At 59.0% G+C, this 11,434-nt stretch overlaps 2 protein-coding genes across 2 annotated transcripts; one reads left to right on the top strand and one right to left on the bottom strand.

Moving 5' to 3' along the window:
• Nucleotides 1-7,385: 7,385 nt before the first annotated feature.
• Nucleotides 7,386-8,795, bottom strand: IUM83_06721 (putative transmembrane protein; the record flags this gene model as incomplete). The annotated part of the gene is made up of 2 exons (XM_067930951.1): nt 7,386-8,455; nt 8,573-8,795. The coding sequence occupies 2 exons, from the start codon at nt 8,793-8,795 to the stop codon at nt 7,386-7,388; spliced, it is 1,293 nt and encodes a 430-aa protein (XP_067789641.1).
• A 1,264-nt stretch (nt 8,796-10,059) lies between these two features.
• Nucleotides 10,060-11,434, top strand: IUM83_06720 (Cathepsin B, cysteine protease family C01A; the record flags this gene model as incomplete). The annotated part of the gene is made up of 2 exons (XM_067930950.1): nt 10,060-10,586; nt 10,660-11,434. The coding sequence occupies 2 exons, from the start codon at nt 10,060-10,062 to the stop codon at nt 11,432-11,434; spliced, it is 1,302 nt and encodes a 433-aa protein (XP_067789733.1).

The following is an 11,434-nucleotide window of genomic DNA, read 5'->3' as shown; positions in this document are numbered from 1 at the left end:
GTTCGCACGCGGCCTTGGACTACCGCTGCGACGGCGGTTGGGTGAGCCCGGTTGCGAGGGGCGAGGCGAACGCGGAGGTGCGGTCGTGCTCCACCGGTCCCTCTCGTCGAGCTGGTCGTGCTGGTCGTGGAACGGCTCGCGGTGGTCTTGGTCTCGGGCTGCTGGCTGGGCCGTCGGGCTAGACGGGTGCTACCAGTGGCGCGGCGAACGGGGCGGCTCCGTCGTGTCCCAGTGGTCCCTGTCACCATGTTCGTCGCGGAACGACTCGCGCCTCTCGGGCGCAGCCGTGGGCGACGGAATGTAGCGCAGCGAGCGAGGCGGCTGACTGCGACCCGGGGAGCGAGGTGGCTCCGTCGTGCTCCATCGGTAGCGCTCATCATGGCCATCGTGTCCGTCGCGGAACGACTCGTGGTGATCGCGCGTCTCCGGTGCTGCCGTCGGACTAGAGGGATGCTGCCAGTGGTTTGGCGAGCCCGGTTGCGACGGGCGCGGTGAACGGGGAGGGGCGGTCGAGCTCCACCCGTTCCTGTCATTGTCGCGATCGTGGAACGAGTCGCGACGAGCTCTCGCTTGTGGTGCAGCCGACGGACTGGAGGGGTGCTGCGAGCGCCCAGGCGACGACGGCCTGGCACCCACGGGGAGTGCGGCGCCATGTCGTTGCTATGCAGCTCCCGCACGACGGAGTTCGACTGTGTCTCGACCGACGCATCGGTGGCGGAGGCAAAGCCCAAGAAAGTGGCGACGACAAGTGTTGTGGCGAGCTTCATAGTAGGCAGGAAGGCAGGAAGGAAGGCAGCTAGGCTGGTGGTTGGTTGCCTGCTGGGGTGGGTGAGTACTTGGGTCTTGGACCGAGTTGGTGAGTTGAGGAATGAGATCGGCTCGCGACTCCGCTCGCCTGGTCCGAATAGGCTTCTCCCTTCTGCCGTCGACGACGAGCTGCACAGCACTACCGTTCGTTTCAGGCGAAGCGTCTGGGCCCGTAGCCTTGCAGTGGTTGAAGCGGTCGTAGCGAAATGGCCTCGTTCGGTTGAGCGTCCGTTCGTTTGGAGGCAAGGCTCTAGTTACCTATCTCTCCGATCTACCTCCGTGACTCGACCACACACCTCGGATGCAGCCTGCATCGGGGGCCACTCAGCTGATCTCTGTAACCCTCGATTACCGAAACGGTGAGCACGGTGGGTGAGCGCACTCCGACTCGGCCGACGGTACGTAAACCTCTCGCGTGAAACGGACGCCAACGTTCCGAACTGGTGGAGGGCGCGGCTAGTGTTTATGCTTTTAGTCCGTGAGCGGTACGGTGACTGAGTAAGATCTGCAACTCAGGACTGACAAGCATCAGTTGTAAGCTGAAGCGAGACGCCGTTACCACTGCTTGCCGTTACACACGAGAGTGGTGCGTAATGAGGCTTTCTGACAATTACCCCCATGAGATATCTGCACACGCCATGGCGATTGGTGAACTGCGCCACTTGGCGGATACTGAAGTACACACGCGCAAGGAAGTAGTGCACCGTTCGGACAGACAAATACGAAACGGATCGAGTGTTTGATGTGCAGTGCTGTGCCGAGCGGAGTTGTCTGCGCTCCAAGAATCTTCGGCGGACAGGCCACCCGTGACGGATCAGCCAGCTCATCGATGTCCTACAATCTTCGGCGAGACGGCGGCGAGCGACAAGTGCTCGAATAGATAGCGGTGACTACTGTCTACATCCTGTAATTGGAGGCGTCGAAGTATCTGTTGGAGTGTAGCGAGTAGATGGAGCGTGGTGAGCTGTCGTCGGGGCGGCATCTTGCGCGCGTCGCCAGCATCGAAGTCTCTACGCGAGATTGTAAGTTCGTCGGTTGACGTGTAGGCCACCAGCGCTAGCTGAGGCGGAGCGGGAGGTCTAGGTCGTTGGGCACTTGAAGGAGGGGGTTGCCGATGGAAACGGCAGCAATTGGCACGACGGTGGAAACCGACGGGGATAGGATAGTGGCGCAGGCCAACCTCGACTGCTCAGGCTAAAGTGTTGGGTGTGCTCTATCTCTACGCATCTCGTTTTGTCTCTCAAGCCTGTCGCGCTGTCCGTGTCTTTAATCGCGCTCGGGCCCGTTAGTAGCAGCAGCAGCAGCAGCAGGGTGAGGAGGAGGAGCACGTCCTAGTCTGGCCGATACGTTTTCGCGAAAATCAACGCACAGCGATCTGGAAACTATCAAGGAAGCAACAGTAACAAATGCGCGAGTTGGCTGCGCTGACGACTTTTGTTCAGGTGCGTAAAAACGATGGTAGATAGAGTCTTTTCTGGTAATACAATCCGGAACATAAGCAGAACTCACAATAGTTTCTAGAGGTAGAACTTCTAGAGGAAGAACTTCTAGAGGTAGAACTTCTAGAAGTAGAACCTTTAGACGTTCCAAACTGTGCGATCTGATTCAGGATGCAATATCCTCCATGTTACGAAAAGAACACGGATCATATCTCCGACGCGAAACTCGCTCGTAATTCACTGACTCGTTTGCGTCGTAATCAATTCAATCCACGTGGGGCATGCTAGTCCTCATCGAACTTCTTACGCACGAGGTCTATGGTAACCAAACAGCAACGTGTATTAATTAACAACGTAGCAATTCAAAAGTCTGTGCAGATGCGCAAGTCGGATCGCTCGCCCACAGCGAACGGTACCAATTCCCAATGGCGCCCGCTGTAGCAGCGCAACCCAATCTGACGCTGAGCGAAAGCTTAACGGAGCGGTGCCCGATGCTCGCAGCCGATGTCCCCAGGAACAAGCCACGCTTGGCACACGTTAGTCGCCACCGGTGTTCGCACGCGGCCTTGGACTACCGCTGCGACGGCGGTTGGGTGAGCCCGGTTGCGAGGGGCGAGGCGAACGCGGAGGTGCGGTCGTGCTCCACCGGTCCCTCTCGTCGAGCTGGTCGTGCTGGTCGTGGAACGGCTCGCGGTGGTCTTGGTCTCGGGCTGCTGGCTGGGCCGTCGGGCTAGACGGGTGCTGCCAGTGGCGCGGCGAACGGGGCGGCTCCGTCGTGCCCCAGTGGTCCCTGTCACCGTGTTCGTCGCGGAACGACTCGCGCCTCTCGGGCGCAGCCGTGGGCGACGCAATGTAGCGCAGCGAGCGAGGCGGCTGACTGCGACCCGGGGAGCGAGGTGGCTCCGTCGTGCTCCATCGGTAGCGCTCATCATGGCCATCGTGTCCGTCGCGGAACGACTCGTGGTGATCGCGCGTCTCCGGTGCTGCCGTCGGACTAGAGGGATGCTGCCAGTGGTTTGGCGAGCCCGGTTGCGACGGGCGCGGTGAACGGGGAGGGGCGGTCGAGCTCCACCCGCTCCTGTCATTGTCGCGATCGTGGAACGAGTCGCGACGAACTCTCGCTTGTGGTGCAGCCGACGGACTGGAGGGGTGCTGCGAGCGCCCAGGCGACGACGGCCTGGCACCCACGGGGGAGTGCGGCGCCATGTCGTTGCTATGCAGCTCCCGCACGACGGAGTTCGACTGTGTCTCGACCGACGCATCGGTGGCGGAGGCAAAGCCCAAGAAAGTGGCGACGACAAGTGTTGTGGCGAGCTTCATAGTAGGCAGGAAGGCAGGAAGGAAGGCAGCTAGGCTGGTGGTTGGTTGCCTGCTGGGGTGGGTGAGTACTTGGGTCTTGGACCGAGTTGGTGAGTTGAGGAATGAGATCGGCTCGCGACTCCGCTCGCCTGGTCTGAATAGGCTTCTCCCTTCTGCCGTCGACGACGAGCTGCACAGCACTACCGTTCGTTTCAGGCGAAGCGTCTGGGCCCGTAGCCTTGCAGTGGTTGAAGCGGTCGTAGCGAAATGGCCTCGTTCGGTTGAGCGTCCGTTCGTTTGGAGGCAAGGCTCTAGTTACCTATCTCTCCGATCTACCTCCGTGACTCGACCACACACCTCGGATGCAGCCTGCATCGGGGGCCACTCAGCTGATCTCTGTAACCCTCGATTACCGAAACGGTGAGCACGGTGGGTGAGCGCACTCCGACTCGGCCGACGGTACGTAAACCTCTCGCGTGAAACGGACGCCAACGTTCCGAACTGGTGGAGGGCGCGGCTAGTGTTTATGCTTTTAGTCCGTGAGCGGTACGGTGACTGAGTAAGATCTGCAACTCAGGACTGACAAGCATCAGTTGTAAGCTGAAGCGAGATGCCGTTACCACTGCTTGCCGTTACACACGAGAGTGGTGCGTAATGAGGCTTTCTGACAATTACCCCCATGAGATATCTGCACACGCCATGGCGATTGGTGAACTGCGCCACTTGGCGGATACTGAAGTACACACGCGCAAGGAAGTAGTGCACCGTTCGGACAGACAAATACGAAACGGATCGAGTGTTTGATGTGCAGTGCTGTGCCGAGCGGAGTTGTCTGCGCTCCAAGAATCTTCGGCGGACAGGCCACCAGTGACGGATCAGCCAGCTCATCGATGTCCTACAATCTTCGGCGGACAGGCCACCCGTGACGGATCAGCCATCTCATCGATGTCCTACAATCTTCGGCGAGACGGCGGCGAGCGACAAGTGCTCGAATAGATAGCGGTGACTACTGTCTACATCGTGAAACGGATGCCAACGTTCTTAACTGGTGGAGGGCGCGGCTAGTGTTTATGCTTTTACACGCGAGAGGTTTACGTACCGTCGGCCGAGTCGGAGTGCGCTCACCCACCGTGCTCACCGTTTCGGTAATCGAGGGTTACAGAGATCAGCTGAGTGGCCCCCGATGCAGGCTGCATCCGAGGTGTGTGGTCGAGTCACGGAGGTAGATCGGAGAGATAGGTAACTAGAGCCTTGCCTCCAAACGAACGGACGCTCAACCGAACGAGGCCATTTCGCTACGACCGCTTCAACCACTGCAAGGCTACGGGCCCAGACGCTTCGCCTGAAACGAACGGTAGTGCTGTGCAGCTCGTCGTCGACGGCAGAAGGGAGAAGCCTATTCGGACCAGGCGAGCGGAGTCGCGAGCCGATCTCATTCCTCAACTCACCAACTCGGTCCAAGACCCAAGTACTCACCCACCCCAGCAGGCAACCAACCACCAGCCTAGCTGCCTTCCTTCCTGCCTTCCTGCCTACTATGAAGCTCGCCACAACACTTGTCGTCGCCACTTTCTTGGGCTTTGCCTCCGCCACCGATGCGTCGGTCGAGACACAGTCGAACTCCGTCGTGCGGGAGCTGCATAGCAACGACATGGCGCCGCACTCCCCGTGGGTGCCAGGCCGTCGTCGCCTGGGCGCTCGCAGCACCCCTCCAGTCCGTCGGCTGCACCACAAGCGAGAGCTCGTCGCGACTCGTTCCACGATCGCGACAATGACAGGAACGGGTGGAGCTCGACCGCCCTCCCCGTTCACCGCGCCCGTCGCAACCGGGCTCGCCAAACCACTGGCAGCATCCCTCTAGTCCGACGGCAGCACCGGAGACGCGCGATCACCACGAGTCGTTCCGCGACGGACACGATGGCCATGATGAGCGCTACCGATGGAGCACGACGGAGCCACCTCGCTCCCCGGGTCGCAGTCAGCCGCCTCGCTCGCTGCGCTACATTCCGTCGCCCACGGCTGCGCCCGAGAGGCGCGAGTCGTTCCGCGACGAACATGGTGACAGGGACCACTGGGGCACGACGGAGCCGCCCCGTTCGCCGCGCCACTGGCAGCACCCGTCTAGCCCGACGGCCCAGCCAGCAGCCCGAGACCAAGACCACCGCGAGCCGTTCCACGACCAGCACGACCAGCACGACCAGCACGACGAGAGGGACCGGTGGAGCACGACCGCACCTCCGCGTTCGCCTCGCCCCTCGCAACCGGGCTCACCCAACCGCCGTCGCAGCGGTAGTCCAAGGCCGCGTGCGAACACCGGTGGCGACTAACGTGTGCCAAGCGTGGCTTGTTCCTGGGGACATCGGCTGCGAGCATCGGGCACCGCTCCGTTAAGCTTTCGCTCAGCGTCAGATTGGGTTGCGCTGCTACAGCGGCGCCATTGGGAATTGGTACCGTTCGCTGTGGGCGAGCGATCCGACTTGCGCATCTGCACAGACTTTTGAATTGCTACGTTGTTAATTAATACACGTTGCTGTTTGGTTACCATAGACCTCGTGCGTAAGAAATTCGATGGGGACTAGCATGCCCCACGTGGATTGAATTGATCACGACGCGAACGAGTCAGTGAATTACGATCGTTTCGCGTCGGAGATATGATCCGTGTTCTTTTCGTAACATGGAGCATATTGCATCCTGAATCAGATCGCACAGTTTGGAACGTCTAAAGGTTCTACTTCTAGAAGTTCTACCTCTAGAAACTATTGTGAGTTCTGCTTATGTTCCGGATTGTATTACCAAAAAAGACTCTATCTACCATCGTTTTTACGCGCCTGAACAAAACTCGTCAGCGCAGCCAACTCGCGGATTTGTTACTGTTGCTTCCTTGATAGTTTCCAGATCGCTGTGCGTTGATTTTCGCGAAAACGTATCGGCCAGACTAGGACGTGCTCCTCCTCCTCACCCTGCTGCTGCTGCTGCTGCTGCTGCTGCTGCTGCTGCTGCTACTAACGGGCCCGAGCGCGATTAAAGACACGGACAGCGCGACAGGCTTGAGAGACAAAACGAGATGCGTAGAGATAGAGCACACCCAACACTTTAGCCTGAGCAGTCGAGGTTGGCCTGCGCCACTATCCTATCCCCGTCGGTTTCCACCGTCGTGCCAATTGCTGCCGTTTCCATCGGCAACCCCCTCCTTCAAGTGCCCAACGACCTAGACCTCCCGCTCCGCCTCAGCTAGCGCTGGTGGCCTACACGTCAACCGACGAACTTACAATCTCGCGTAGAGACTTCGATGCTGGCGACGCGCGCAAGATGCCGCCCCGACGACAGCTCACCACGCTCCATCTACTCGCTACACTCCAACAGATACTTCGACGCCTCCAATTACAGGATGTAGACAGTAGTCACCGCTATCTATTCGAGCACTTGTCGCTCGCCGCCGTCTCGCCGAAGATTGTAGGACTTCGATGAGCTGGCTGGTCCGTCACGGGTGGCCTGTCCGCCGAAGATTCTTGGAGAGCAGACAACTCCGCTCGGCACAGCACTGCACATCAAACACTCGATCCGTTTCGTATTTGTCTGTCCGAACGGTGCACTACTCCCATTTTGTGTGCTATCCGCCATGTGGCGCAGTCCACCGAAAGGGTTTAGATTTATGCTAATTTACTCGAGTCGAAATGTGTGTGAGCAACCAACTAGTTTTCGGGAGGCTTAGCTAGCCTACTTTCTCGTATTACAATGTATACGCCTGCCATTTTGCATTCCACTCGTGCGGCGGCAGACCTTTTTAAAACAACAACGTAATTTTGGTACCCGTGCACTCAGTCAGCTGGAGCGCATCGTCTAGGAAGCTGCTGGTACGTCCTTGGCCTTGATGGGCGCCCGTAGAGCAGCAAGGACTGGCGGCTTCAGCTCACGCTTGGTGTCCAGCAGATGCAAGTAGTAGGCCTGCAGCGGCGTGGACTTGCTGAGCACCAGTTCCGTCTGCGCCAGCTGCTCGCGAGCAAGCCGCAGCTCCTCCGTTAGTGCGGCGTACCGCTCCTGATCGAACTTCGCCTTGGCCATCTGCCGACGCAGGCGCCGGGTGTACACGTAGTGGTAGATATTCTCGTACTCGTACTCCTGGTTCGTGATACTCCACCACGCGTAGCCGATGATGGAGACACCGAAGCCCGTGAAGTACGTCACCGGCTCCATGATATCCCACGAGAAGTGAATAAACGACAGCCAAAAGTAGAGGCCGAAGGCTCCCACCAGCGAAGTGGACAGTCCGTACGCAATGATGTTCGCTTGCCGCGTTGCCGTAGCCTCCAATTCACGCCGCAAGTTCACCAACGCCACATGCTCGGGCTCGAGCGCCTGAATCTTGGCCAGCAGAGCCTCGCGCTGCTGCTGGAAGAGCTGCGACGAGAGCGGCGAGAGCCCGATGGACTCCAAGTACGAGTCCAGGATGCTGCGCGGCTGCAGGAACACAGAGTGGGCCAGGTCCTCGTCGTCCGACTTGCCGAAGTAGAAGACGACTCCGGACTGGTGGAAGGCCTGCAGCACCTCGGGCGCCTGCTTCTTGGGGATGCCCCTCTCCTGGCACATGTGCAGGAACTCCGGGTGGCTGATCTTCCATTTTCCGAGCCGCTCCAGGTCGCTACGCAGCATGATGATGGCCGCCTTCTGCGCCACGGAGCGCACGTCCAGGTCGCCGTCGTCCGCCAGGCTCTGGTACGCGCTGCCTGTGAACACGGGCGCGCGCACGGGCAGCACCTGGTCGTTCAGCAGCAGCTCGAAGTCGTCGGTCAGCACCTTCTGCAGCGTGTCATCGGGCTGGAAGGTCTCCCCCCTGGCAGAGCGGATGGCTACACTCTGCACCGACTTGTCCTCCGCTTCAATCTGTGCAACGATGTCGGCCACCGTCGTCTCTATCAACAAAATAGTAAAGTAAATTACAATAAAGCAACCAGTTAGTAAATAAAAAATAGAAATAGAACCTGCATACACACTTTTTTTTTCTTTTTTTTAAATATTTTTATTTTTACCTGGAGGGATGCTGAAGACCCGCTCCTCGTCGAAGCCGCTGAGGGGCAGCGGCACCGCCAGCGTGCACGTGCCGTCGTGGTACTTGAGCTCGATGGCGCGCGCGCGGCCGTACTGAAGCGGCGCGGAGGTGGCGATGGCTCGCGCCAGCTGCAGACGCGTCGAGGGGCGGGGAGAGAGCACGCGCGCGGAGGCGGCGCCGGCGAGGAGACCACGACGCCACATGACTGTTGCCTATTAGGGAGGGAAAGACTGAATCAGTCTGGATACCGATGGGACGATTTAGTCGATGCGGTACACTGTACCGGTCTATGGGTCAGTTTTCCGATTGGACGAAAGTCAAACCAATCGTCATACTGGGATAGAGTCACTTCAACCTACCAACTGTACCCTACCAGTACATTTATGTACGTGTGCTATAATAACTCGAACCTGTTTTACTTCCAGACCGTTTTCTCGGAGCTGTGGGAATTGTCTGGTCCGTCGGCCGATGAGATGAACGCCGATTCGCCAGTACCAGGCTTTCCGACGGGACTATTTACCAGCATGCTCCAGTGTATTGCGCGTTCTCGAAGGAGAAAGCAAAACGGAGCGAAGAGTTGGGACTTGGAGGCTACGACGCGAATGCCATCATGTACGAGCGCAGCCAGTACTGGATTTAGAGTGCCACAATTCTGAGTCAGACGAGTATGCTGCTACCGAGCAGCAAACTGGACCCAAAGACGCCACAAAAGTTTGCCGAGTCCGACAACAAGGAGCTGGTGACGCCCAACCACACGGCACACAGGCTGTTGCGTGGTCGTTTCCTGTGGATAACCTTTATACCAGGGAGACGTGGGGGATGAATGTGCTCGTGAGCAGCGGCGGAGACCTGAGCAAGTTGGACAACGCGTGCGTGGACGAGATGCCACCGCTCAGCCTGACCACGCCAATCGATTACCAGTGCATCTACCCGAGCTCGGATGAAGCTGATGACAGTGCCTACAACTCGAGCTTGTAGACTATCTACAACAACCAGTTGATTGAGGCAAATGAGATGATCGAGAATCTGTGCACCTGGGCCAGAATGAAACTACTTAATGTAGCAGTGATCTGCGAGAGGCGGGAGATATGACTTTAACACACAACCTTCCCAGCTCCCAACTACCGGTACTAGTATCACAGACTCTTGATCGCTGTCAAAAAATAAAGCTGCCTCGCGTACTTCTTGACTCGCACGCTCACCCGAGAGCCTGCAGCAAGACTCGGCGGATACTCGGGCCAAAGCAAACTTGCATACCATTATGGTACCAGTAGTATTTCCGCTGACGATACGAGCCGCCCTCAACCCTGCTAACTTTGAGCGTCCATCAGCCCATACAAAAGCGAGAGAACTCGCTCATCCCTTTGATGGATGAGACCGAGCGGTTGATTGGCCATCAAATCCCGTGAGCATGGCGTCCCGCCTGCAGCATCAGGGCGTCACTCTCGTACGCTCTCCTCCCCGCCCATGGTGAAGCTCCTCGCTCTAGTCGCCGCTGCGGCGCTCTCGTGCTGCACATCGGCTGCGCCGCTGTGCGCCCGCACGTGGAAGCAGCGCGAGCACCTGCACCCGAAGCTGCACACGCTGCCGGCCCTCACGGAGGCGCAGACGGCGGAGCTCAGCGCGCTGCCCAAGCAGCTGGACTGGTGCGAGCGCGGCCTGTGCACGCCGTCGTGGAACCAGCACATCCCGCAGTACTGCGGCTCATGCTTCGCCCACGGGGCGCTGTCGGCGGCGCAGGACCGCATCAAGATGCTGCACCGCGCGCAGGGCCGCGTGGGCCCGGACGTGCAGCTGGGACGCCAGACCTTCCTCAACTGCGGACCGGCGCACGGCCTGTCGGACGGCTGCGGGGGCGGCGAGCCCTCTGACGTGTTCGAGTTCATGCACCACTACGGGCTGCCGGACGAGACCTGCGTTCCCTACAGTGCTACAGACTATCGCAAGTACTCGGCCACCAACGGCACGTGTCCCCCCGAGGGCTACTGCATGAAGTACGTGGCACGGCACCTTCAACTTGACCTCATAACGGTTGTCATTCTCATGTTTTATTTAATCATGTTTTAGTTGCATTACGACGCCCGACCATCCACAGGGACCCCACTGCTTCCCGGTCAAGACGGTGGTGCGGTACCGAGCCAAGGAGTACGGCCGTGTGTCGGGCGAACACGCCATGATGAAGGAACTGCTGAACGGCCCCATCACCTGCGGCATCGCCTGCAGTGATGAGTTCACGTTCAACTACTCCGCGGGCGTGTTCCACGACAAGACGGGCTTCTTGGATATCGACCACGACGTGGAGATCGTAGGCTGGGGCGAGGACGCCGACGGCACCAAGTTCTGGAACGTGCGCAACTCGTGGGGAACCTACTGGGGTATGAAAGGCTTCTTCAAGATCGTACGCGGAGTCAACAACCTCGGTATCGAGTCGGACTGCCACTGGGTTACGCCCGATATTTCGGACGAGGAGCTCGTTTTCTCACAGACGACACCACTGTACGGCGGTTCTCTCTGGGGAATCGTGCCCTTCGCCAAGGGAGCTGCGACGTCGCACCCGATCAACTCGACGGCCGATGTTGTGCTCAGCAACATGCCGCTGCAGTCCGAGGAGCTACCGGCGGGGGTGATTGGGCCCTCTGACGCGGAGTTTCTGGGGGAAACGGTGGCACTTCGCACTACGGGGAAAACGGAGGGGAAGGAAGCTGAGACCCGGGGTGCACAAAACGGGAGCGTCGGTTTCTCTCTTTTCGCACTGTTCGCGGCTCTTATTGCGCTGGGCACAGTGATCAGCAATGTCGTCGCTAGATTCTCGCGCAATGAATCGTACAACCGTCTGATCTAG

Source organism: Phytophthora cinnamomi, assembly GCF_018691715.1.
Source record: "Phytophthora cinnamomi strain GKB4 chromosome Unknown Contig50, whole genome shotgun sequence".
NCBI classification, from domain to species: Eukaryota; Oomycota; class Peronosporomycetes; order Peronosporales; family Peronosporaceae; genus Phytophthora; species Phytophthora cinnamomi.
Note: the sequence above shows the minus strand (reverse complement) of the source record. Positions and strands in the feature narration are given on the sequence as shown.